A 22,480-nucleotide genomic window follows, 5' to 3' on the forward strand; every position below is an offset into this window, starting at 1 on the left:
ACCGCATATTTGCAGAATAGGCTCAAGCTATATCTAAGCAGAAGTGATCATCAGATGTTATATATACTTGATTGATTTGACTTAAAGTCATTTCAAAACATAATTGTTGGGGAGATGAAACAATAATTTAATATATGAAGCTGAATCCTCTTCAAGTCAGTGATTTTAGCATGTATATGTAAATAAGTTTCCATATAAATACATGTACTTTTTTTTCGAGAGAGGTGGAGAGTGAATCTCATGAAGCTATTTTGCCTTAATACAGCCGATAATACCTTGTAATTTGTTTTTGTTTTTTTAAAATGTTTTTCTTTATATAGTAGAGGGCCTGATGGGAAATAAGGTGTATGCACCTAATTAAGCATGGGGAGGATTTTGTTTTGCCAGTACAACATAGATAAGACATGGATCATATGGTGGCATTGACATAAGCATCAAATTTTTTGCATTTAGCTTAGTTTCTCTTGACATTGTTGTATGTACAATTATAAAACTTTATGTTTGTATTCATTTTGAAAGGTATTACCATGGGAACAAATAGATCACGATGTCTTTTTGTCACACTCTATTGATTTTACGAAAGTGTATATTGTGCAGGCAAAAACTTTTAATTCTTTGGAATTCTTATCAATTCAGGAATTTGTGAATATGTGTATTGTCATAATTTATACATTATAGCAAAATTAAATTTGATTTATTTGTACTCAACATTAGGAATATTTTTGTCCGCTTTGAACAGTTTCATACATCTGTATGTGTATATGAACAAGAAAGGAATTAAAGTGTTAAATGGCTTATTGTTATAATTGGTTAACCTTATGTACTTGATTTTAAGTCATCTTGACTAAAGTCGACACACACCCTTCTTTTACATAAGTCTGTGTGTGTTATGCAAGTAAGATCAATCTGAAGAGGTTACTTCTTGTCACTGTCAAAGTTGCACTTTGGAAAAATAGATCAGACATACTGGATGCAGTGATTGATACATACGAAATATAAGATAAAACCAGTGTAAAATACAGTTATATTCCTGATTGGCATGACAACTTACATTGTGTCCATCTTCATGTAGTGAAATCCATAGACATCCATAATGCTTGATGTTTTAAATCCATTTATATGATAAATCTATAAATTATGTCACATACCAGTATACAGATAGTTGCCCACAAAGATCCAATTCACAATATCCTATAATGTTTTAAGTTTCACACGTCTTACAAATAAATGATGAATGTCAAGTTCACACTTTTGCAGTTCACAGTATCCTATAAATATCACATTCTGATGCCATCTGTACAAAGCCTAAGAATTCATCATCATCTTTAAAGTGAAAAAATAAAGTTATGAAATCCTCCATCATCTTTAGTTGTCATAAATATTCAACTTGGATTCCTTGTCTTGCTCTTGTAAGTGGGTGCTTATGTGGAGACTAAGCATGGGGTCTGTAAGTGACACTTTAAAATATTAGGTCTGTGAATTTATTAAAGGATGCAGCTGAACAGGTGTCATTTATATGGCAAAATCAAGGGAATTTCAAATAACTACTTTCAGTTAATTGGCACTGAACAAGGACCAGATTTACAGCTCAATCAGAAGGATTGAAAACAAAGTGTGTGCTGCCTTTACCAACATGTATTGGCAGGAAACTTTGGAAGTATCACATGGGAGTTTGATTTGGTTTATGGAATGGAAGATATAAATCAAATAGAGACTTGTATTGCATCAAAAATAAATGACTATAAATGTAACTGTTGTGTAATGAATGCCATCATGAAATGGATAAACAGCATATGATACATGCATTTCTGTATGGGAATAGTGGCATTAAATTGTAAAAATATTTTAATCGATGCTATTCATACTGCATTCATCTAGTATTTCCAACATTGCCCCTAGATTTATCAGAAGGTGACCCTACTCTGCATGAATCACATTTTCAGCATCAGCTTGTAAGCAAGTATATATGGTATATTTGAGTGCAAAGGGGTGTAATATTAGATGGCTTATTTTGAGGTGGGGTGATTTTTAAGAATGTTCTATTTTAGTGTTGGGGTAGTTTGACACATGCTTGATATTTCTAGGCTGTAAAACAGTTTCTGAAGTATTCAAAGACCTGGAAATAAAGCGTTTAGATGCATTCCAAGTTGTAGTTTTTTGAGGAGTCATCGGTCTTGCTAGCATTAGCAGACAGTGAGAGATACTACACATCCCACTGCATTGCCCAAGCATTTTCAACATTCTTAATTATGCAAAGAATTTGTCTTGAAGTTTTTGATTGTTTAAAAAAAAATAGATATATTCATTTTAGTCCAATTAGTAGGTCAAACACTTGTTTATATGATGATTTGAATTTATTTCCAGGGGCTCTGCTGATGCCACCAGACAAGCCCATGCATTGATATCAGCTCTTGTGCAAGATCCAGATAAAGACCTGCAGGAACTGTTACCTAAAAACAAATCCAGTTCCTCCTCTTCCTCCTCATCCTCGTCATCATCTTCTAAGTCTGACAAAAGTTTGTATTTTATACCCCCACCCGAAGTTTATCCATTGGGGAATAGTCCCACCTCCCAGCAATCAGGAAACCAGTCGAAATCCACAATTAACAACAAGAGCGTGGGTCCAAGATTACAGCAGGCATTCAGTGGGGTAACTCCAGGTTCCAATGGTCGCACTAGTCAGAACCAAGTATGGGGAAATTCCTCCTCTGGCCTCATCTCTCCACGACGAGCCAAGCAACAAAATTCCTCAGCAAATTTTCCTTCACCAGCAACACCAGGTAGTAGTAATGACAAGTCTGTATCTAGACAACTGTTTTTAAATGAGAAAAAGTCTTTCACTGGTCTAGTACAAACATCAACTAATGCCACTGTAACGTACAGTCAAACGTCTACTGGAACTAGAACAAGTCCATCATCATCCCCTGTTGCTGCAGGTAGGTCTGACCTACGACAGCCAACACCCAATAGGGCTGGTAAGCAGTTGATTCCAGGAACAGTGCGTGTATTGCAGAGGCCTTCCACAGTTTGCTTGAAACATGAACCACAGCCGTTACCCATTGTGTCAAACCAGTCTACCACAGTTACATCTACTATTGCCTCTACAGCTGGTCTTCAGCCTGGAGGATCTATTTCTGCATCTCTCCCAGGTGATTTTTCTCCCTTTGACAACTTACTGAGTAATGTAGCAGAGCACTTCTTGGGGAAAAAAGAAGAGAATGAGCGAATGAACTTTGCTAGTGTGGCTGCAGCAGGAGTGGTCTCCAGTCTTTCAGGATCCACACCAGTGTCGTCAACTCCTCCTCCAACCAACCATATTGACCCTGCTCTGCAAGCCAAGGCTCCGGGTTTTAAGCTGCCTGGTCCAAGAATGACTGGTTCTCAGGACCAAGAATTCCATATTCCTCCACGTATGCCAGGAGCATTCAATGCAGGCTACCAGATGCCTCCTCCTCCTCCAATGATGATGAATAATTTTGAAATGCTACGAATGCCTGGTGTATACCAACCTGCTCAACATCCAATGATGTTTCAGTCATCCCATTCTAATTCTTCTACACCTCCAAGTCATTCACCACGAGGAGGACCAGGAGCTGAAGGTAGAGGTCAGATGTCCTCGGCAGATCAGAGCCAGCTTTCTTCATCCATGAGTTCTGTCTCTAGTCTGAAGGATGAGTACACTACTCCCAACCAGCCGATGACACTTCCAAAGATATCCAGCACACTAAACCCAAATGCTCCGGATTTCACATCCCGTAGTAGCACCACAATGATGTCTGGTGGACCTCAGGGTGCCAGCTTTGGCCCAGGTCAGGGAGGGCCGGTTAATATACCAACAATGGAGAACTTTCCAGCAATGCCACCTGCAAACCTTCAGGCTTTGTACCAACAAGCTTTCACTCAGCAGCTTATTTCAGCTTTCAGCAACATTGGTCCACCAAACAACTTTGGCCCCAATCTGAATCAAGGACCAGGCCCCAGCCCGGGTCCTGGTTCTTTGGGAAGTCAGGATGGAATGAGAAGTGCCATTAGTCATCAGGAACTGTACCAAAATGTGGCCAACTTGATGCACCAGATTGCCCTGCAGAATGGAGGGATGGGTTTAGGAGGCCCAAATCCAGGACCAGCCCAAGGTTTTGTACAACCGCATATGACCAGACCCTACTCCCCTTTGGCTGCTCAGGGAAGACCCAGCAGTGCTCCATCAATAGGCGTTCTGGCAAAAGGTGAGTCTAATCATAACCTTTTCTTTTCAGAACTTTGATAAAATCACTCCCCACTTTGAGAGGGGAGTGCTAAACTGCTTCTCATATGGCACTGTCAGTTTCTTGAAATGCCACTGCCACTAAAAACTTGATTTCTGCCATTTATTACTGTCATTGGTTCACAGAAAGTAAGAGATTATGGTTATTTTAAAGCTTGATTCAGCAGATCTGCCACAATTATAGTCAACTTGTAATCTCTATCTTTTAAAAAAAATGAATGCAAAATAAGTTAAAATCCAAAATGAGGCTGACTCCTGGATTAAACTGTGCAGGTATTGATAGTATTTAAGGCATCTGAAGGAGCAGTTTGGGGGGTGGGGAATTCTCTCGCAAGCAGTAGAGTAAATGTTACAAATAGATAGCATTTGGCATAAACTATGCTATTCAGACATTCCTATAGGACAAAAACAGCAGATTTTAAATGTTTCATTTTCACATCAGATCAGTTATGGATTAATGATCTGGTGTACTGTCTTCAATACAATAACAGTTGGAAGATAACTGTCAGTTTTACTTTCAAAATATTGCTTGTCAGATCATTACGGACATTTCTTTATCACTCGCGTAACAGGATAGAAAAATTATCTACTTGACTGATTTCTTTTATTATATGGAAAATAATTAACATAAATCTAGTACAATTACATAATGAATAAAACCTGCATCATTAACACATTAACCCCTAGCGACGACTTTATGGGGCAGGAGGTAGTAGCCTACTGCCGAGCTCTCTAAGTAGTAGAGAGGGTAAACAACCTCTAAATGGTTCACCCGTATTTTCGCCAAAATACGGCTTTCTGGGAGATCACAAAAAAAAGTAAAAAAAATGCGATTATCCAGCGTAAGACAACTCCGTCGATAACAAATTGGCTTACCTGTTATCGCTGATAGTTTTTTTTTCTTTGTTGCATCGAAGAAAAATGCGCAATTTGGTGACAAGTTGAGAGCGTCGCCCTCCCTGCTGCTATGAATTAAAAATTTATGTTATTGATAATGGCAAATATTGGAGAAGCATATACCACTAGATAGCTCGAGATAGACTAGAAGCAATAAAAAAATTTCTTCCTGTGAGAGATTCTGTAAGACAAAAATTACAAGCACGGCAACAAGCACAAGTTGAATATGCTACAGGCACAGAACAATTATTTAAACCCGTTAAACAGCCACTGAAAGGGCTGCGGTGGTCACTGAAAGAGCTTTATTGGGAGATCCTAAGGATGATATTAAGGAGGAAGAGAGAAGAAAGGGTATTTTTCCACTATCAAAACAGATCGATGAGCAAGCTGAAAAAATTGCGAGGAGAACTAAACAAACAAAAAAGATTATATGAGACCTTCCGGCTGGCGTAGCTGCAGCTCAGCTTCCACCCGTCGGTGAAGAAATACTTAAAGGCATCAGCAAAATTCATACTGAAGTCGCTGGCATAAAAAAAACTCATGCCTGAACCCAAACCGGTGAAAGAAAATGTTGAACTGATTGCAAAATTTAACGAAGGTGCTATTAAGCAACTCAAAGAAATAAAAAGATTTACCTGCCGCAGCACTACTTGGTCTGGATCAAAAAAACGAAATTTTAAAACCAAGATATGCTACCGTAAACAATACCAATTTCATCAAGTGGATATATCGTGTATACTACAACAAAAAACAAGCTAGAGATACTGATCCAAGATTTGTGAGTTTTATAGATAAAATGCAAAGACTTGATAGACAACTCAGATCACCTCAACAGCCACTACCTCTGCAGCAAATAGAACGACAACAAACGCGGGGACAGGAAACACAAACAGAAGATGAACCTGGTCCTTCAAAAGATATTTTAGAAGATCTTGGTATCTTCGGAGCTACTGGCAGTGGTTTGGGAAGTGGTTTTATTCCCAGTCCTAACAGTATCTTCAATGATGCGCAACGGCTAGAAGTTCTCATAGGAGGAAAGCGAACTGGGAATAACTCACCAGAAATAATTAATGAAGCAGTTGATATCTGTCGGTGATTATTTCAAGGCGGTATCATGGATATCGATATTTACCGAGAGTTTATTAATGAGCTTGTTGATGACTACCAGTGACTAGTTGTTAGATAAATAATTAAATAAAATGATCGTACACAATTCTCATCATGGGTCCGTACCGGTCTACGTGGTAAACTTGCGATTACCAACCTGTAGAGCAACTTACGGAGATGGACTCAGTGATCTTGTTCAGGGTTTATTCAGAAGGATATCTCCTAAAGCAATACCAGTTGCAAAACAATTATCAATGAAAGCTATTGACGTTGTTCGTGATAAAGCTACTGGCGCTATTGGTAACATTGCCGTAAAGCATTTTTGGCAATCAAGGACAGACTAGCACGATTAATATGCAGGCCGAAGGCGGTCCAGCCACAACCGGTCAAATTACCAAGCACCGAAGTGATGCCTGCAGATGTCAGCAAAGTAATAAATCAAGTGCAAATCAAAAACTAGCAGCGCTGATAAATCAAGGGGCTGAACAAATAAATACAAATTTTATATCAGGAAGCGGTCTTCGTTTTAGAAAATAACAAATTATAATAAAATGTTTAAACGTGTATCTGACCCAGCATTTGACATGGATGCACCAGTACTCGAGGACGAATCCTTGCGTGATTATCAGTATTATTCTTATGAAGCAATATCGCCAAATCAACATGGACGAATTGAATTATGAGTTCAGGATACAAGTAGGTATTTCTCACCCGCTGAAGCATTTATTGAAGTCACAGGTAAACTTGTAACAAACACCCCTCTTAATGTACCATATGGAGAGGATGTCAGAGTTGGATTTGTTAATAATGGGATCATGGCGTTATTTAAAAGTGCCGCCTATATGATTGATGGAAAAGAAATTGAGACAATCCAGGATAATGTTGACGTTGCTACAATGATTATAGGCCTAGCACGATATTCAAATGATTATACTAAATCAGCTGGTCCAACTATGATGTTTGCTAAGGATAATTCTAACCACCCCAATGGAGCAGAGTATACTGTAAGACAACCAAGAAACCATGCTACTCCTGCTGTTGATGTTGCTGGCATAGAAGACATGATTATTAATAAAAATCCAAATTACAACTTAGAATTTAGAACACGACAGTCAGTGCTGACACCTGTTCATAAAGAATTTTCATGTGCAATTCCATTATCCCACATCTTTGGATTTTGCAGAAATGTCAGAAAGGTCATTTTTGGAGCCAAACACATAGTTGTTCTTGATCGAAAAAATTAGATAATGATGCTGTCTGGCGAGAAGCTGGCTCTGCTGTTGGTAAATTAGTATTATCTAACTCGCGTTATGGATGCCGGTAATGTCACCATCAGTCACTGAGGAATAGCGTCTACTTTCTTTTATGGATCAAGGCGGTAAATCAATATTGTCGTGGTTAACGGTAACTACCGACAGTAATCAAAATCATGTCAACGGTTTATTCACATGGCATATATCATCACAGCAAGGTGTTTCTGCACCGAGACATGTTTTTGTTGCTTTTCAATTGGCTAACCGATCAAACAATCAAGAAGCAAATCCAATGGTATTTGACAAACTTGGTGTCAGCGAAGTATCTTTAAGAATAAACGGGCATCAAGAACCATCCGAAGATATAACGTTGAATTTTGATAATAATCAAGTAGCACGTGCATATCATCGCCTGATGACATTCATGGGATGCGATCAAAACATAGACACTGGTTTACAAATATCACAACTAGATTTTACAACGCTGTACCTGATTTATTACTTTTCGCTGGAGCATCTTGATTTAGTTAAGCAATCTGTTGTTGATATACACTTCAGAGCTATCGTAAATTCAGCTGATAATTACAGAGCAATTGCTGTTATACTCGGTGACAAAACAATGATACTTGAAGGTGTTTGTGGCCGAATGAGAGTTATTGATGCACCAGTGGAAAACATGTAGACAATTTGATCAATTGCGTTAATTATAACAATGTCATACAGTCACGTTAATGTCACTCTGACTTCTGGTCAGGCAAAGAAATTACAAAAAAAAAACCGCAAGCGTATGTGGGGTGACGATAACACTAAAACAAGATCAAATCGCTGGCGGCGGTCCAAACAAGTTATTGCTGACTAAAACCCAACTAAAATGTTTCAATAAAGTGAAGCAATCAAAAACTGGAACTCAACTTGATTTTGCTCCAAAAGCCATCAAGGATATGGTTAAAACCGGTGGTATATTTCCATTTCCTCGCCGCGTTACCAGCAATAATAGCCGCTGCTGCCCCAGCTGCTGCAAAAGCAGCCGTGTTAGGAGCTGTTGGTACAGCTGCTGGAATGGCATTAAAGAAGGCAACTGGGCAGGGAATTTTATACAAGGAGAACATAAAAAAAAGATCATCACGGACACAAAAACCAACAAGGCGTCCAAAAAAGTCCAATATGCCTCAGCTGGGTCATCTAAAATTGCCAGCGGAACAGTATGGAGCGGGTCTAAGACTTCCAGGAACTCTGCTGTCATGGTACCCAAAACGGTTTTAGACGCAGCGCATCTCATACCGATGGCAAATTTTGATTTACTCGATGCTGCTAAACAACTTAAAACATTTCAGAGGCGTCTTCATGCGAGATCAGTTACCGAGACAACCGAATAATCCAGAAACTGGAATTATTAATCTCGATAACAGCGATGGTCCAGGAACTCACTGGGTTGCTTACGCGATCGATCCACGTGGAATTATCTATTTCGATTCATATGGGTTAGCACCGCCAGTTGAATTTCTAAAATACGCATGAAGCACTTCCACTCCCATTCCAGTTTGGTATTCAACGCTACCAACACAAACATTAACTGATCCAGAAATATGTGGCTGTGAAGTAATTAATGTGCTTGACGCGTTATCAAAATCAACCAAACCACCTCACAAAGTTGTGCACGAGTATACCACGAAACAATTTAACATTTTAAACAATCCCTAAACAATAATGGTTGATATTTACGGAAGATCTCTCATCGAAACAAAGACAAGAAAACACGGTGATGTAGATTTATCAAAGTATGCGACCAAAGATGAAATTGACAATCTTTTAATGTTATCCGAGATAGACCCAGATGAGGTTGTTATTTTTCAGGACCAGTATGGAAAACTAAAAACCAGCAATATCAAATGGAATGACATAGTTCGCAGGGTTCTTGGAGCTACCGCAGATAACATCCCCGTGTTTACTGACAACGGAAAAATCAGGGATTCAAGTGTATCGTTTACAACTATCGGGAATGAAATTGCAAAAAGCGTTGCTAATCGCCTAAAAAATACTGGTGACACAGTGACAGGTGAACTCAGCATGAACGGGAACAAAATAGTTGTTTTAAGAGATCCAACATCCGACGAAGATGCTGCAATGAAAAAATATGTTGATGTTAACTACGGTGTCGTTGACTATAAAATATCCACGTTGCGGAACGAGTATGATGTTCACGTAAACGCGTTTTCAAGACTTCGTAGAAACTTTAAAAAAACTAATGAAACCGTGAGTGAATTCTTTGGTGATCCACTCACCGTCGACATGAAACTTTCTGATATTAAAACCAACATTGACACGATCAAACAAACACAGCAAGATATCATAAGTGGGATTCCTGAGATTGTTAATAAAACCAGTTTGATTAAAATCCCACCTGGAGTTACTCCCGGGCATATCACCAACATAGTATACACGGTATCATCTGGATTTGCAACATGGTCAAAACAAAATAATACTATCAAATACACCGCAACAGTCACTGGAGTGTACAGGCTGTCTGTGTTCAGTGCTGCAAAATTTGAGATTTTCACAACATATCCCTGGCAGCATTCCACTGACAAGTTTTCTGGGGTTGTTACTATCATATTAAACAAAGGAACCAAAGAGGAATTTATACTGGAAGCAGCTGCTACAACATTAAACGCAACATCTTACTGGTGGTGTTTGGAATTCGTAGCTGAAACACCTCAATTGGTTACTGCGTAAGATAATAAATGGCATCCTTAACAGAGTTAAGGACAGCGACATTAAATGTCCAGCAATATAGATACAATCAAGTATGCGAATGGCAATCAGAGTTAAAAAACCTCATCGACATGTACACAACAAAAGTAAAGAAATATAAACGATGTGTAATCGTCCTGGATGCTATAGTATACTCGGTATCCGCGTTAGTTGCATCCACTGGAGTAATATTATCAGTGCTAACGCCAGTAACAAATGCAATCGCAGTAACAATATGCGTTTCATCATCAACTGCCATCGCTGGTGTTTTTAACCCTTTATCTCATAGAGCATAGTGACAAAGTGCAGCTCGCTATAAATAGAACACGTTACCGAGTCGACCACATACGCATAGCTTGCCTGTGAAATATTAAGCAATGTAGTGTATGTTACGTTTAACAGCAGTTTTAACCATTTTACATTTTTGGTACACATCTGTTGTATGTGGAACAGTTTAAGAGTAAAGTCTGATTGTTATAGCTGTGTAATTATTTATCACGGAAGAATTTGTTATGTGCTTTAAAATCTGGAGAGAACTTGTTCACCGTCATGTCAGTGAGGCTGTGTGACCAACCGTAGCTGCCATTTCTCATACTTGAAATTTACAAGTTTTTTGTCTGTGTTTACATCACGAAGTCATCAAAATTTGATAATTTATAAGAACTAATTGCAGCCTATATCAATATCAGAGCTAGTCCGAGTTTCCTCTGACCCTTGCCACCCCATTTTTTGATATTTGGACATTTATGTTGGGGTGTAGGGTCAGAGCGCATTCCCTATTGAAAAGTTGGAATTTGCCGACACCATTTGGTGTCGGCATGGGGTAGCCGCTTTCTAGCCGACCCAGCACACTTGAACGACCTTTCATCGAGATATACCTGCATGAAATCGATAGGAATATGATTTATTTTCTCAAAAATCGTGAGCATAGCAGTCGTCATGTCTTTAATCCGCTGACAGACTAGTCGAAAGTACGTCGTTGCTGAAATTTGACCTGGATCTGGTCATTTGCATTCCGAGTCACATGACTATACAAATCTCGGAACCTACATGTCAATGACATCAGAGGTCATATAGTCACGTGATATCGAAATAAACAAATTTCCCAAGTTGTTGTACATAGAATTTGGACATATTATATAGAAGTCACTTAATATTTGTAAATAAATATAATGCACACTTAATTCTCAACATATTTATTCTGAGAGCAACGAACAGAAACCTGTCGGTATCGCAGCTGGGTGGAGAAAACCGTTTTCAAGAAGTACCCAACACATGTCAGCGATGTTTTTGTCAGTGTCACGTGACTATCACATTGACACGTGCTCTTCATAGTGAATCTGGTTTTCTTCAAAATTTATGCAACATTTACAGATTTTCGTCGTCGTTTTTACAATAAATATTTTGAGAAGTTTATGTTTTTTAATTTTTCTATAAAAATTACATTACTTTTTTTTTAATATGTTCAATTTGTTTTCCTACAGCAACACTAGAAAAGATCTGTTGTTGATATCACGTGACTGATGACCTCTGCTGTCATTCAGCTATCGGCTGCGAGAGTTGTGTAGTCATGTGACTAGGAATACAAATGGCCAGATCCAGGTCAAATTTTAGCAACGACTTGCTTTCGTCTCGTGTATCAGGGGATTAAAGACATGACGAATGCTATGCTCACCATTTTTGAGAAAATAAATCATATTCCTATCGATTTCATGCAGGTATATCCTGATGAAGGTCGTTAAAGTGTGCTGGGTCGGCTAGAAAGCGGCTACCCCATGCCGACACCAAATGGTGTCTGCGAATTCCAACATTTTGATAGGGAATGCGCTCTGACCCTACACCCCAACATAAATGTCCAAATATAAAAAAATGGGGTGGCAAGGGTCAGAGGAAACTCGGACTATATCAGAGTCTTTACCTAGGTTATTGAATCTTTCATAGTTGTGATTCTAATCATGAAAACTTTGTAAGTACTGAATGAAATCTGCGACCGCCATTTTGGAGAGTGGAGATTACGACCCAGTTACTTTAAATAGCAGATATCGACCAGTACATAAACAGGGACCACGTGATCTAACGTAATTGTCATTCGCAGAAATGAATGTAGTATCTAATAAGGGGTTTTCCCCGAAGGTTGCGCTACGAAAACCGGCTTAAAATGGCTGATGTTTACAGCCGACGTCAAAAGGCGCTTCCATGGGACTTTTGTAGAAGCGTCAAAAGGCACTTCAATGCGACTTTTCTAGAGAAGTCCAAAGACGGTTGTATGAGGTAAAGGGTTAATATAATCGCAAAAAAATATCCTCATGCACGAGCACAAAATTGCACGATTATATAATACAACTAAACACAGCAACAGCAGCATGCGCAAAATTGTCGTTGTTGATATCAGGCCTCAACGACGAAACAATGAGATTCTGAATTCACGCTAATGGTTAAGATATACGAAGACTGCACCCACCATTTAAAAACAACAAAGATAAATAGTGACAGAATTACTTAAACAGATAGCCAAAAATACAAGCCCCAAAAGAACTTCGATGATAACAGTAAGCTCGACCAAACCAGAATTTAGCATTAATTTTCCAACTGCAATTCCCATGAAAGAAATCGCACTAGCATAATTACGAGTATACTACAGTTGGCCCAATATTAGATCAAAATCATTTGGTGGATTACCAGCGAATAATTCGTTTGTGTTTGCAAATAAAAATAAACAAGATGGTACACCCGACTGGAATGTCATTGGGATACCAACCAGGTCTTATCAAATCGAAGAAATAAATGAGGAATTACGTCGAATAAAAAATATCACAGGAAAAGAATCCAAGATAACGATAACTGTTCATGAGGCAACACTGTCGTCTGCAATTGAAATAAACTCTCCAGACTACGCCGTGGATATATATCAGAGTTCGATCAGAACAGTGTTAGGATGGCCTGAAATACCACCTGAAGCACCACCAATACCACCAGAACCGAAAAAGTCTATGTCACGGATAAGACTTCATATCACGATTTGGTACCATCGTACAAAGATAATATAGATGAACTAAAAAGAGCAAAATTGGATGATTCTTTTACATTTTACGAGAAGGATAATATGAGATGGAACTTTACTTCTGAGAAATATTCCACAGGAGAAGGAAGTATTACGAGTACTTTGTCAAAACATTGAATATTTTAAAATCATTAATCAAGAACACAAAACACAACTGCAACAACTATGGCAAAGTTTTCAAGAACATCTTTTTGATGTAACAAGTTCACGCAGCGAAATCATTAAACGCGTCGAAGTATTAAATCAGCTTGTATCCAACATGGAATATAATCACAGGCGATTACTTGGGGCAATAATTACTGACAAGACTATCTCTAAACAACGATTTTTAACTACATATTCGTTAACAGAAGCTACGCTGCCGAATGTTAAATTTCCCAGGTATAACGCAGAGGAATTAAAAAAAATCAGTCAGTGATATCATCGATGAATTCTTCCTTGACATACTTGCTGCGTGGATAAAAACATTACCACCAGCAACTATTCTCCGGCACAACAATGACCCAGAAGGGACAGGCCGACATGTATCCCCGGAAATCGTAAATATAACCCCTGTGGTCGCGGTCAGTCTTGTGTGTGATGTAATTGATGGCAGCTACAGCACGGACACGACAGTATCAAATCAAACCCAGCAAGGATTTGTTCTTTATTCATTCACACCAAAAGAACCACCTGGATATCTGATTGTGGAAGAGCCGATCAATCCACTTTATTTGCAGTGTTATAGTACACTGTTATCAAGAATAAATTTCAAACTAACAGACCAATCTGGCCACCTTCTGGATTTGAGGAATGAAATAGTTATTATTAATTTACTTGTGAAATCCTAAGGATTTTGTCTTAAGACTTTTATGCTAAGGACCTCATCCTAAAAATCTATGATTTTTTCAAGGATCTATGATTAGCTTTTCTCGGGCGGATGTTACATTTTGCACGATTTGGAAAGTAATAAGGTCGTCAAAATCATGCACATCGACTGATTTGCTAATTCTGAAGGGTACTTAGCTTGTCAAAGTCATTCACATCGACTGGTTTGCTAATTCTGAAGGGTACTTAGCTAGTCAAAATCATGCCAATTAAACGTTTTTCAGTAAAAAGCAACAAAAAAATATATTTTATTGAAATCTGCTAGTGCATACAAATATTATAAGAAATTTATTTTTTACTGCACATTGATTTGCTAATTCTGAAGGGGTATTTACTAGTCAAAATCATGCACATCAACTGATTTGCTAATTCTGAAGGGTATTTAGCTAGTCAAAATCATGAAAATCATCCAATTTGCTAAATCTCATAGGGTGTTTGCTAGTCAAAATCATGCGAATTCAATGTTTTTCAGTAAAAAGCAAAGAAAAAAATATTTATTGAAATCTGCAAGAAATATATTTTTTACTGACAGACCCTGATTTCTAATTAATCAAGCAAGTATTATATAATGTACCAGCATGTGAAGGTTTTCATACACGACAAGCAAGTACTTGAAAACTACATCAAACAAATATTTACACAGTTTCTAGCCGGCCCAGTTGATCTGGTTATTGATGTATACGGTAACGAGGGTTTTTTATTGACACAATCGCAGCTGGATAAACTACAGCAAGAACATATTTCTATGATCAGGTGTGATAAAGATCAGGTTCTAAATTACGCACATTCTTGCATTAAATCTGATCGACTAAGGGAAATATTATCTAACTCATCAGATTGATGCAGGTCAGATTGATATAAGTGAAAATAACTCGTCAGATTGATACAGGTAAAAAAATATTTTTTTTTTACTTTCGATTTCATTTCCACGTACTTGACTTCATTTCCAAGTAATGAAATCATCTTTCATCCTTGATAAAATCGAGGGGGTCTAACTTTCGTTTTCGATCGCTTCACGATCTGACATAATTTTTTTCAACTGTCTTACACGAGTATGAATTACCTTCCTGGCTTCGTATTCTTGAGATAATGCTGATCAAATTTTTTCGATTGCATGGCACAGAGAGACAAATTCATCCAGTCGCTGTTCTTCTATTGTAGCCAGTGATTTATATAACTTCGTCTCAGTTTTCTTTATAAATTTATACTGAGCCTTCAGAATATACTGCCCTTCTTATTTAGCCTCTGGCAGTGTTTCAAAATCAGACATGATTTTTTCAGGATTTAATTCATCAGATATATTAATTCCGTTTTCTTCTAATTTTTTAATAGCAGAAATTACATCATTGATATTTTCGTAATTCATATTATTATATATACCAATATATTTAAAAGAAAAATATTTTAAACCAAAAATAAACAGTAGCCATGATGAGCGGTTATCAGTCATGGACCCTTGCGCACTGGCCTATGTATCTCCACGAGGTCCTTTAAGACTTTAAGACTTTGTCTTGAGATTTTATCTTGGTTGAGACTTTGTCTTACAGAGACCTTTCTTATGGCTTCTCGGCATCCTCGTGATCGTTTCTTCCTTGATGTTGTCAAGGGCCGCATTCTTTCTGAATGTTTTGTTTTTGTGGGCCCATGTGACTTAGAGCTTTTTGCATCCACGACTACTGTTTATTTTGGGGGCGCGCCACAAACATACCTCCAGTGAATTCTCTAAGCGAAAGTGAAACGAAATGTTAGAGTATTCAGAAGGCTGTCTGTGTATTGCATTCATGTACATACCCCCCCAAAATCAAATCCCAGGGGTGAAACAACCCCTCCCCCCCATGATTTGACTTTGTAGAGATATGTACATGAACGTCTTCGGCTGCCGCCCCCAATTATAAAACCATATTAATTGGTACTGTCGACAGTATGCCCATTACGAGACTCGAACCACTGGCAGTGACAGAGTCAGGGACGAGAGTCAACCGAACTACCACTGCATCCTAGTCTAATCAAATGATATAGGATTTAAAAATTATCATATAGGTAGCTGTTGACAGATAGTTAACAGTTTGCAGCTGAATTTAAATTCTGAACTGGATTTTAATTCTAAACATTACCGTGAAAATAACACTTACCTATACTCACAGTTTTTGATTTTATCAAACGCGGAAGTGTTAATGTGGAAATAGACTGCGGCGAGTGTGTATACAATAAGACGGTTACGCCATGAACTGTATTGGCTGTAAAAATAAAATAACTATACAGTTCTGCCGCACTGGATAATACCTGTAACGGTAATGACATTGTGTTGCACAATCTCAAGGAGTGTTGTGCAATCTCGGGGAGGGAATTGCATCATAGACTTTTACACAGTCGCTGCAGAGTTATCTCTGTTATCTGCCTCTACATAAGAAAATAAAATCCAGCTATTAAACTTGTATGTAAATGATGATTTGGATATTTTATCTGCAACACATTGGATCGAACGTGGGTGAATACCGAAATACTTGCCAGCCGCGCCCATTGACTGAAAAATTCTCTCTTCACCGGTCGCTATATTTAAAGATTGAACCACCTTAGGCTTTCTGCCCCCCCCCAGCATTTCCTCGTACAGAATTCTCCCTTTGTGTGATAGCTTGTAAATTTTGAAGAGAGTTATTAAGTTTATCTCCATCAATGTGATCGATCACAAGACCGTCTTTGATCTTCCCAAAGAAACATTCAAATACAAAACGATGACAGAGATAATTATTTTTCTTCCCAACACCAAACCTTAGATAACCAGCATTATTAACAACACCAACTGGTTTTTTCAGCCTACAGTGCCTAACTATTCCATCACGAGACGCTTCATAATTCTTAATAGTAGGATGTGGGACAAATTCTTGAGTCATTATACAATAATAATGTCATTTGTCTAATTTATAATTTGTCTGAAAACTTAGTTATATAATCGCACTCACATTTCAGCGCATCATTATTTTTTTATCATAATATCGCTTAAGTTCACGATATCTTTTTCTGCCGCAACTTGCGCACAGCTGTGTTTTACCCCTGACTCCAATACCACATCGCAGACACAGTATTGGTCCTAAACTCCCACTTCGAATGCTTTGTGAATGTTCCCCGCAGAATTCTTTTCTGCAGGATTTGTTACAATGAGTTACAGATCCCACTTCAAGCCACTTGCACTGATTGGTTTGAGGCATTACATATCTATAATATTTCTTATTTAAATGTTTGTCTTAAATATAATATGGAGGAGTTTGAGAGATTATCCAGAATCAAGCCCAGGAAAGCTTCTAGATTCGATCTTGACAGACTAACCCCTGACTCGCGGAGGCGAGCTCTGAGCTCTGACTGATCTGATTAATATTATCAGAGATGACAAAAATGAATTTCGTGATGATGGAGCATCTCACGTATGATCTACATTCAAAATTATACGCAACGACGATGTCAAGGACGCTACAATGAATGATGCACGAGCGAAAACGATCATTGATTACCTCAATCAGAAATATCTTTTCAGAATAAAGTTTATTGTGTGAGCAGATTCCGATACTTGGATTATCCGTAACAAATGTGACGCTGTCCTTGCTAATGGAAAAATCGCTGTGTTAAGTAAAGATTCCAAACCAGGAATGTTGACTGGGATTGACAGACCATATTATGCTTGATCATATCCTGTGACTGCGGTTGTTTATGGAATTTATGAAATTTATCAACTAAATGATAGACCCAACATTAATGATCTTGCCCCAATGAGATTCTCAAAGCTGAATTGTGTAGCCGAGCGAGTAATGGAATATTTTACAAATGCGAAGCGTGGAAACAGTTTAACTGATCTGCGATGTGAAAAAATAGCGAAGTGAGCTGAATCGGTTAAGGATACAGGAGCGTCAATAAACGATGTCACTGAGTTATCAAGTACATTAAAATTTCCAGTGATAGTAAAAACATTAACGGGAGAGGTCTTATATGAATCAGCGAATAAAGGAAAGGGAACACTAATGGAAATTATTGACCATAACGCTCACGCTTGGACTAACGCAGTAACATTATTTCCATGAGATTGTGTTGTGAGATATTACTCGTCAGAGAACTCTTGGGGTGGAATGTTTGATGCTATCAGCCGGATAAGCAAAAACGACCCTGTGTCAGTGTGGTTGTTTAAAAGTTCGAAGATGGCGAGTATGATCAATTTGTAAGACCTAATGGCGAATTATATCGTAAAGAATCTCTCCACGAAAAAATGAGAAAACTCGCACAGAGATATTCAGAAAATACTGAGCAATTATTAACTAATTGTTTTACAGTTCCGTCAGTTGCTGCCCACGCCGCAAGAGAGAGAAATTCATGGAGACCAACACACGCTGAGTTCCTTGAAGATGTTCAGTGAAGTTATATCGAATATGGACATGGCAGTTTGTGGAATACCGAATATAACCACAAGGATATCATTTCCGTGGACATGGTTGCATGTTATCGGGGAAGTTTTCTCGGGATGGGCATGTGTGCTGGATATTTTAAAAGATTTGGTCATCCTTGTCATGAGATGGTAAGAGTGACAATTAATGGACCATTACCCAATTTTGATCTGACAGGATTTGCTCGTGTAGTGTCGTTTAAATTTGCTGAAAATCTTCATGCTATTTGTTATGTTTGGTTTGGCAGACACTTCTTGGAGAAACATTGGGCGCCAATAGTGTTATTACGATATATGCTTGACAGTAAAATATTGATATTGTTGGTTGTCAGTGAAGCAATTATAGCAGCTGCAGACTTCGGTTTGGTTACCAACACCGGAGCATATCAGTCTCGATGAAGTCATTGAAGAATATGCGCGGGAATGTCCAATTGTTTCTGCTGATGTCATTGTTAATGATGCTTCTAATATGTTTAAGATTAAACTCAGTAACAGTGAATAAGCAACAAAGGATCTCGGTAGAAGAATAATCTGTAAATTTCCTCAGGGTGGTGCATATGATCATAAACGGCATCACTCACGATTGATTATGGATGATGTTGAATTAGATTTTATGATTGCTGATGCCGCTGCGAGAAATATATTTTGTAATCGGGAAGATGCTTACTTGTCTGATGGAACACGGTTGGGCACAATTGTTAGTTACATTAATGGAGAATCTCCTCAGTATACACATCTAAGATATTCGATGCTTGCTTATGTTTCTATAAATTTGCTATTGATGATAAATAGATTTCCTGACACTGCAGTTAGAGTTGCGATGGATTCATTTTATATCGATAAAAGATATTCAGAATTACTGGCTCGTTTCACAAGTAATGATGAATCATGGAGTTCATGGAGAATAAAAAAGGAAATGTTACATAATTATTGTGAATCCGCTGATGTTGCGGTTAAAGATAGTTATTGCAAATCAGAATTATCAGAATTGTCGTTGGCGGGAGGTTCTGGTAAGACAATTCGAGTGATCAAATTATTTCAACAGAATTCAGATATGATTGTGCTAACACCAACACACAGACTTGCCAGGGAGATGAAACAACGAGGAGTCAATTCTTGTACCTATCGCAGTTTTTTCAAATACAGCGGTGGTGTGTGGACTCCTGACCGAATGGGAGAGAAATTTATTCCAAAAGTTATTATTTGGGATGAAGTGTGCACAGTGCCGTTGGAAACATTAAAAACATTTCTTGATTGGTTATTAACAAAAAATACTGCAGTAGTTATGTGCGGCGATCATGGTCACCCACCTCCGTTTGGACCATCTTCACATGATTGGTTGAAGAATTTTGTTAATTATTACGAAGTAGAGGCTGATGATCACAGATTTCTTGATGCAGAATTAAAGGAATTTAAAACATTAATCAGACTACAACTGAATAAAATTCAATGTGAAATTATGCATAAAATAATTTCAGAGACTTCAATGAGCGACTTTTGGAAAACGTGGAGACCAAACGATTTGATAGTGGCAAGTAGAAAGATAGTCAGAGACACACTTCAGCAGCAGTTATTTCAATTACACAAGAAAAAATTTCCAACACTACCTGTGCCATTGTGTTATAGACCAGCTGATTCGTGGTTACAGAATATCGATGTTGATATACCAGGACAGACTGATAAACAAAATCTCGTATTAAATGATATTGTCACAGTTGATGTCAATGTTGTTGAAGATGCACTGCACGCTGATAAATCCCCATGGACGCTAGGATATGCAATGACGATACATTCATCACAAGGACTGACTATCTCTGATACAGTTGTTTGGATCTTTGATGATCGAATTGAGTGGTCAAACTTAGTTTACTTGGCTGTGTCCAGAGTCAGAAGAATATCTCAACTGCGGAGAATTGTCATGGACGAGTCAGTGATCAATAATGATGATATTGACAACGATATAATAAGAAAAAAATTAGCTGGTTATAAACAAAGTGATAAAAAAAATAAACACGATTTTGACCTTGATGTTGAATTTATCATGACACTGAAGCAACAACAGAATAATCACTGTGCAAGCTGTAATTGTATAATGTTGTGGCAGTATTTGAGTAATAATCCAAAACAATTCACTGTAGATAGAAAAGAGAATCATCTTGGTCATACGCGAGAGAATGTGACGCTGACCTGTCTTGAGTGTAATCGGCGTAGGGGTGCTGGCACCCTTGGTGCTAGTTAAGTGATCTGGGCAGTAATTGTGTGTCCTCGGGAATTACTTGTAATAGTTCACTTGTGAATCCACGTTGAGGAGCAGTTGAATCCAGCCTGTAGATTGCTGGTCTACCAGTAGATTTAGTTATGTTAGATATCTTGTGTGTTGTGATGCTCCAGATAGGATCAGTCGCTCTTTTTTTACCACCTTCAAGTTCACCTGGTTCATATAAATATCTCACAGTGACATCGCCCAGTATTGGTTGTGTTGAATAATCACGTCGTTGTACGGGTATATTTTTTTTGGTAATTGCGTTAATAGGTTTCATGTTGGTTGTTCGAGTAATTTCGTTATTTAATGCAGTTATCACACCTGGTAATCTTGCAACCCATTTGCATGATCTCTTGTCCTGAATGAATTTCTTCATGTATTGATATCCAAATAACCGCTCAGCAAGTGTTCGATTAAAATCGCTCAACAATTGCCTGATCACGGTGAATTTCAGTATGTCCTCATCTGATGGTGACGTTATGTTGCTTCATCAGCGATGATACTGCACCCTGAATTTCTTTGCCAGGATCAAGTTGTAGCAACTGTGGCCATTGTAGAGGTCCTCATTGATAAATTCGTTCAAAAGCAGAAGCAACCTCGGATACTGTTTTAGTTGTTAACAGTTCTGCATCTTTGTATCTACTTGCAACATCAACTACAGTTAATGCGTATTTATATGTTATTTGACGTCTTCAGATTTTAATAGTATCATGTGGCAGAAATAATATATCAGCTTGATGAACTTCATTAGGAACACTAACATCAAAATGTGCAAAGTGAATTTGTTTAGGAAGAAGTTTTTCTCCTGGATATTTAGCCCACGGAGCTCCCAGTAATTTTGTTAATTTTGCTGCAGTATCACCTCCGTGTTGCTTTTTTTTTTTACTTGGCTTTATCTTTGGCTTTGGTTTATCACCTGATTTGGGAATAAATTTAAATTTCTTTGTACCGCATTGCTTACACTTGCCTGTAAGTGCTGATCTGTTATTTTTTGTTGTAATAGTTGTTAGGTCACCTGATGGGGTACGCGCCCTGCATTTCACACAATATAAATCCATATTATTTTATATTATATCTAATGGAAATCACTGACTTTTCTGCTACAAGGAAATGAGAACTGGTTAAGCATCATCTGATGCTACCAAATTATGTCCGAATGATTATCACGGGTCCATCTGGATTGGGTAAGACACAATTGCTACTCAGTTTGATAATGAAGTGGATGAAGTGGGATAAGTTGTATTTGGTAGCCCCATCTGTAGATGATCAGAGATGCTATAATGTACTGAAAGACTTCAATGAAAACGCAAGAGAGTTAAATGAGCACAGTAATGATGTTGTTGAATTTATTACTGATATTGATGAAGCACCGTCTTTAGATGATATTGATGAATCCATTAACAATTTAGTTGTGTACGATGAGGTAATGATTGACAAACAGTCCAATCCAGCTAGAATATTTTCGTGCGGAAGACATAAAAACACAGATGTGATTTATGTTACTCAAAAATTGACACAAATACCACCAGTAATCAGAGAAAATTGTAATATTCTTGCTGTGTTTAATGGAGTTGGTGTGGTTTTATAACGA

The 22,480-nt window shown here is 37.9% G+C and overlaps 1 protein-coding gene across 3 annotated transcripts in view; it reads left to right on the plus strand.

Moving 5' to 3' along the window:
• Positions 1-22,480, plus strand: part of LOC149805809 (ankyrin repeat domain-containing protein 17-like) — a 141,076-nt gene that overhangs the window by 97,424 nt on the left and 21,172 nt on the right. For all 3 annotated transcript variants that reach the window (XM_089950509.1, XM_089950510.1, XM_089950511.1), the window contains exon 30: positions 2,365-4,226. In XM_089950509.1, coding sequence (XP_089806635.1) covers positions 2,365-4,226 — 1,862 coding nt within the window. The remainder of the gene's footprint in view (positions 1-2,364; positions 4,227-22,480) is intronic.

Source organism: Sinohyriopsis cumingii, chromosome 2 (assembly GCF_028554795.1).
Source record: "Sinohyriopsis cumingii isolate HCF-2022 chromosome 2, ASM2855479v2, whole genome shotgun sequence".
NCBI lineage: Eukaryota > Metazoa > Mollusca > Bivalvia > Unionida > Unionidae > Sinohyriopsis > Sinohyriopsis cumingii.